This window comes from Lactuca virosa, chromosome 5 (assembly GCF_052849685.1).
Source record: "Lactuca virosa cultivar CGN04683 chromosome 5, Lactuca_virosa_CGN04683_v6, whole genome shotgun sequence".
NCBI lineage: Eukaryota > Viridiplantae > Streptophyta > Magnoliopsida > Asterales > Asteraceae > Lactuca > Lactuca virosa.
In genome coordinates, this window is record NC_136430.1 from 88429418 (window position 1) to 88435667 (window position 6250).

A 6250-nucleotide genomic window follows, 5' to 3' on the forward strand; every position below is an offset into this window, starting at 1 on the left:
GATGTGTTGGTTGGAAGCCCGTTACAAGGATTTCAAAGAAAGCCATGAGCTTTATTTGTAGGAAAATATAATTAGATAGTTTGTATATGTTTATGTTTATAGTTTAATTGAATAATATGTTTAGGAAAAATGTTTGGCTGCCAAAAGATTCCTTTAGACTTGGACTTGGACTTGAACTTATGACATTGGGACTGAATGTTAATTACTTTGACTGGTGTAAGTGATTTGAAATTTGTAACCAATCTGTGTAAATTTTAGGGAATTCTTAGAAAAGATTTTTTTAGAAAAAGATTGTTGTTAATCAACAAATAGCTGGAGTCGGTCATTGTTTTATTTTGTAAAACAAAGATGATTGAGCATGTTTTTGTCACATATGTTTTTCACGAGAGTAAGACCATAATTTGTTCCATGAATTGACTTGATGCTATTAAAAGTGAATAAGTGTTGTAATCTTCGATTCTGTTGAGTTGTATTAAGGAGTGCCTAAAGTATTGTTTTTAATGAAAATGTGTTTGTGGTGCCAAAAGCAAGTTAGCTCAAGGCACGACAGGTATATTCTCAACTATGTGGAAAAACCAAAGTCAATTGGGTTGGATCATTTTTGTTTTGTTATGTTTTGTTTGATTCATTGCATTGTACTCCACATTTAGGATCTAGATTTTTGTTTTGTTTTCTTTTCTTTTCTCCAGTTTATGACTATCTTTTGTTCTTTCTTGAGGACAAGAAATGTCTAAGCTTGGGGAGATTTGTTAGGTGCATTTTATGCACTATTAAAGCATGTTTATTTCACTCTTTTGCATTTCAATTTAGTAATTATCCATGCCATTTACTTGTTTTTGGGACAAAACTTGGCACACTTTATTTCCACACTTTTTATGCCATTCCAGGTGGTTCTGGAGGTTGGAGATGAATCGGGATGGTGAAAAAGGACCGGGAGCAAAGATGCGGATTTTTCGGAGAAGAATTGAAGAAAACAATAATTTGTCACAGAAGAGTTGACACGGGTCGTGTCTCTCTTTGACATGGGGTGTGTCGATCGGTTAATCGTGGCTGCGAATGAGAAAACTCCCAACTTTTTGAATGACACAGGGTCGTGTCATTCCTTTACAATTTGACACGGGGTCGTGTCTGTCGTATAACTTCCAGGACAGTTTTCTTTTATGAACAAATTTCGGGATTTTAAACCATTAGACAGGCTCATATTCATTCCAGGACATCAAGGACGACTCTTAGAAGAAGATTTTAGTTGGTAGCTTGAAGAGATCATTTGGAAACACTTTAATTTTCATTTTGTAAGTTAATTTGAAGATCAAAACTAGTTGAACTTTTAGTTTGATTAGACATGTGTGGCTGATTTCTCAATCATTTCTGATTCTGGATTCTTAAGTGTTTGTTGTTAGGTTGTAATTTGCACTTGACTTTATGTTTATCATCTAGTAATCTTTGATTTGATCTTAATTATGTGTTTGATTAGTTCTCTTTTCACTTGATCAATGAATTAGGGTTCTTATCAATCTAGTTAATCAAATTGTGAAATTCGTATACGTTTTATGATTTGATGTTAGTAACATGCACTTGATTGGTTGTAATTAGATCAAAATTAGTGTAATCAAAGATTAAATGTTCATATTCCCAAGCTTATGAGGAATGTTGAACATTGTTGGTAATTGTTGCAAGAACTTAATGTCATTTAATGATTTGATGCAAGAGCTTATTTGAATTGAATCAATTAAATGAAGTTTTATTTAAAGAACTTGTTTTGAATAAAATACTTTTGTCAACTTGGATATTAGAGTTTATTAATATCTAAATTACCAATCTAGATTGAACATGAGTCATATTCATATTACATCTTACAACACAATACATGTATAGGAATCAAAATCGGAAATGTATTTCTTTTATTGAATTTTATTATTAATCTTGTTTGTTTATGAAGTTTAATTTGAATTCAAACATAACCCCCCATCTAAACATTGATTGTATAATGTGTGAAAATATGGCTAAATAATAAGTCCCGTATTCATGTGGACCTACCCTGCTTACTCTATACTATCTTTAGTGTAACGCTTACTCTATACTATCTTTAGTGTAAGTGGTAGCAGTGATTTGCATTTATTATTATTATTTTATCCCATTATTTGTTGGTTTGACAACCAAACATTTTTTTTATGATTTGTAAGTGTTTAATAAGTATTTTGATACAAATGTTATAGTAGATGTTGTAGTGTTTTTATGTTATTAAAAGTTGTGTTTTTTTCATACTATTTATTATCCGTTATATATATAGAAATCAACATATGTTTAATATATAATTTACACAACTCAAAACAATCAATAAATCATCAAAAGTTGTTGTATATATTTTATAATACTATTTGTTATTCATTATATATAGAAATGTTTTACATACAATTTACACAACTTAAAACGGTATATAAAATTATCAATTATTGGTCAATATAACCAATTATTTAAAACTATTACACTTAATAAACGTAAAGGTTAATTATAGGTTTGCGTTGCTACTAACATTGGTTTTTTTATGTATAAATATTCAATCATAATTTGTTAAAAAATATTATTTTATCTATATAATTCATTGTAAAACAAGGGATTCGCCTAGTATTATTCTAAAAGAAGGGGATATTTTATGTGATGTAACCTATAATTCATTGTATGGTTATTACTTAAGTATTATGACTAGTACATACCAACGATCTTTCCCATGGTTATGTGAGTACCGACTATACTATATGCTAAACATTGATATGGTACACTTCATTATATACATCAAGCTTCCAAGAACTCGAGTATATTACGGTTGAGCTACACTATCACCTAGATTCTTCTTAAGATGACTAGAATGATCAAAAGGGGAAACAACCAACTTGTTATCAAAGTGTCCAAATGTTTTCATAGTGCCTTAAATATATTGAGGTTTAATTAAGAGTGTATCTTTCAACCCTTCTATGAACACTTACATCAATAATTACATCGGTTACTACCATGTCCTTCATGTCAAAGCATACAAGTCTAACTATAACAACATTCTCTAGTAAGTTTAATCGATAATATTTGAACTAATATGATTTTTAAGTCATAGAAGATATACTAAAATTATCAATTGTTTTTTCACTACATTCAAGAAGGATAAATTGTTTCTTCAGATTCCCGACATTTTCTTAATGCGGACCTAATTTCCCTCAGCAATTCACTGATATTCATACCTTTCCTGCAAGTAAATTGCTTCTTCAGATTCCCATTACATCATTTCACTTTCAACTTATTTTCTTATTAAGACATCATACTCTGAAAAATCTACTCAATTATAGCTATAATGGAGTAGATTTTTCAAAGTACATTGCTTTTATTTAATAGCCAAAAATGAACTTACAGAACACTGACACCTACAACAGCAACAGGTTGTGGATATTCCTCAATTTCTTTTATTTTTTTATCCTCATTGGAGATAATATTTGTAACATCCTTTTTATCAGATAAAGGTAAATCTTCACTTCCAATTTTCTGTATTTCTTCAACCAAAACAGGAAGCCTGTCCATTGCCTATATAACCAATAACTCATTATTTATAAATTATAATAATAATAATATAAGATTAGAAGCAAAATAGCAAATATCATAATACAATTAATATTAGTAATAGTAACACATACATACCTCAGGTATATCAATCTTATTCAAAACCACAATATACGGCCTTTCAAGATATTCAGGATTGTACATTCTTAACTCCTGCAAAATTAATATTAAAAAAAAAAAAAAAAAACATTTTCAAGACTTTTGAGAGAGAGAGAGAGAGAGAGATTATACTTCTTTTACAGTTCTGTAGTAGAGAGAGAGAGAGAGAGAGAGAGAGAGATTATACTTCTTTTACAGTTCTGAGAGAGAGAGAGAGAGAGAGATTATACTTCTTTTACAGTTCTGTAGTCATAGACAGGATCCTGAGCAGCTGCATCAACAACATGGACCAACATTCTAGTTCTCCTCAAATGTCTCAAGAAATTACGCCCAAGTCCCTGAAGAATGATGAAACGATCAAATATCATCCAATATTTTTAAAAAAAAAAATCTTTTTTTTTACTTTTCCCAAATGTGCCCCTTCAATAAGACCAGGGAGGTCAGCTAAAGTTGCTTCAGAAGAAAATTTTCCTGCCCCTAAACTAGGATCACCCTCAAGGCGTCCAAGATTTGGCATTAAAGTTGTAAAAGGGTAATCTGCAATATCAGGTCTTGCAAGTGTAATAGCTGATAGTAGGGTAGATTTTCCAGCATTAGGGAGTCCCTAAAGAAAAAAAAAATTAGTGAAAATGTTAATGTGAGGGTATTATAGGAAACATGTGTAAAAAGATGATACTTACTACAAGACCAACATCTGCAACAACTCTTAGTATTAACTGCAAACTGACCTCCTCCCCAGGTTGCCCAAGAATTAACACCTGTAAGTAAAATAATAGTGCAAGGGTAATATGGTAATTTACTGAAAGAGATAGAAAAAAGAATTTAGATCTTTACCTTATCACTTTCATCTCTCATAACATTTGTTGTCAAATTCACCATCTTCTTCTTTTTATGCTCTGGCATCTCCAACAGACTGATCTGCCACAAGCAAAGGAATGAGGTCCATTTTACATACAAGATGAAGGTCAAAACTGTAATTTTGCAAATGGTCATGAAAAACATATAAATCCCATGTGTCTCAGAGATTACTCACCCCTCCTTGACCACCCCTAGCAACAAGAATTTCATCACCATGATGAGCTAAATCAGCTAGAAACTTACCTCGTTTATGTTTTACAACAGTACCTGTAAACAAATCAAGCAATAAAAGTCCATTTCCTCATAAAAATCTGAATATAATAAGAAAATAGATGAAGGGATGTTAAGAAAAAGTCAAACCTAAAGGTACTGGAATGCGTAATGTAGGGGCAGATAAGCCATTTCTCACTAGAGAAGTCAAGCCACCCATTGTATCAACATTCCCCCCACGTTTTGCATTGTATCTACCCTTTTTATGGAACTCTAATAATGAATCTTTCCCTTCATCTGCATAAATTACAACATCGCCACCATGTCCACCCATTGGTAAGATAAGTGATCCATCAAAGTCTCTCTTATAAGAACCTCTTATTCTTACTTTCTCTTTCTCTTGTTTGGTGAGTGATTTAGAGGAGGGTCTTGAGTTAGGCATAGTAAGAGTAGCACCATGACCTCCATCTCCAGCACGAATGGTTATGATAACCTCGTCAAAATACTTGTGAGGTTCTCTAACTAGACTCTCAAGGGTTGGAGAAGATGAGTCTTTAGGTTTGGTAGCTCTGCACTTCAATGTTGGGTATCTAGAATGATTGTGAAAGCTTCCATGCCAGTTCCATCTGCAGAAAATGTATAATTATCATTCAAATCAACAAAGTCGAGGAACTAAGTTCAGTAAGTGTCCGTATTTCATCTTGGAGAATGTAAAATGACATTGACTACAGTATATTAGCTCAATTCGATATGACTAATTAAAAACCCTAAGAACTTCAACACTCGCTGCAACACATCGCATTCCAACAGAGGAAATTACACATACACAAAGTTTAAGTAACAGAAGATCAAGTTCTAGTAATGAAAGTATCTCGAGAGTTTTACTGAAATCAAAAACTTGATCCGTATCTTAATGGATGTTGATTGTTTCGTTAATGTGAGGCTAGCATAAGACATAGAGATAGAGACAGAGATTACCTATGATTGAGAGGCAAAGGACAGTGAGAGGTGGAGGTGTGTAATTCATGGGGAAAGAGGGCAGCGCCGAGAAAAGAAGACGATGACGGCGGCTGACGAACGGAGACGGAGGAGGATATCATGTTACACCACCGGTAACTGTTACTTGCTGCTGTAGGCGGTTGTGTCTTGTAAGTTGTAACTAGTATGGATAACCTGGAGCAAATATTTTCATTATCGAAATCGAAATCGAAATCGAAATTTATATCTTTTTAATATCAAATTATTTCATTTTAGTTATAACCTGTGGATAAGTTTATGAGAAATTGAGTAATCGTAACCCATATAAACGTATTCTTTAAAGAAAAAAGTAACTAGATTTTTTTTTTAAATAATCATTTTGTCCGAAATAAGTTATTAAGGAGAGATCTCCGGTTTCCGGAGTACATTTCCGGACAAATGTTCTGAAAATAGTCAAATATTCTTTTTTGTTTTTTGTATAATACGTGTTTGGTGTTTTTTT

At 32.2% G+C, this 6250-nt stretch overlaps 1 protein-coding gene across 1 annotated transcript; it reads right to left on the bottom strand.

Annotated features, from left to right (window-relative positions):
• Positions 1 to 2903: 2903 nt before the first annotated feature.
• Positions 2904 to 6010, bottom strand: LOC145117117 (putative GTP-binding protein OBGC2). The gene is made up of 10 exons (XM_079053425.1): positions 5749 to 6010; positions 4921 to 5396; positions 4736 to 4827; positions 4537 to 4620; positions 4383 to 4460; positions 4106 to 4306; positions 3933 to 4040; positions 3682 to 3756; positions 3398 to 3567; positions 2904 to 3235 (listed from the first exon to the last, which is right to left on the bottom strand). The coding sequence occupies exons 1-10, from the start codon at positions 5868 to 5870 to the stop codon at positions 3145 to 3147; spliced, it is 1497 nt and encodes a 498-aa protein (XP_078909551.1). The 5' UTR covers positions 5871 to 6010; the 3' UTR covers positions 2904 to 3144.
• Positions 6011 to 6250: the final 240 nt, after the last annotated feature.

Excerpts from the sequence above, each read along its gene's own strand:
- LOC145117117 (XM_079053425.1), bottom strand. The coding sequence starts at position 5,870 with ATGATATCCTCCTCCGTCTCCGTTCGTCAGCCGCCGTCATCGTCTTCT. Across the intron at positions 5,397-5,748 it reads CCTTTGCCTCTCAATCATAG|ATGGAACTGGCATGGAAGCT; the intron begins GTAATCTCTGTC and ends CATTTTCTGCAG. Across the intron at positions 4,828-4,920 it reads ACGCATTCCAGTACCTTTAG|GTACTGTTGTAAAACATAAA; the intron begins GTTTGACTTTTT and ends ATTTGTTTACAG.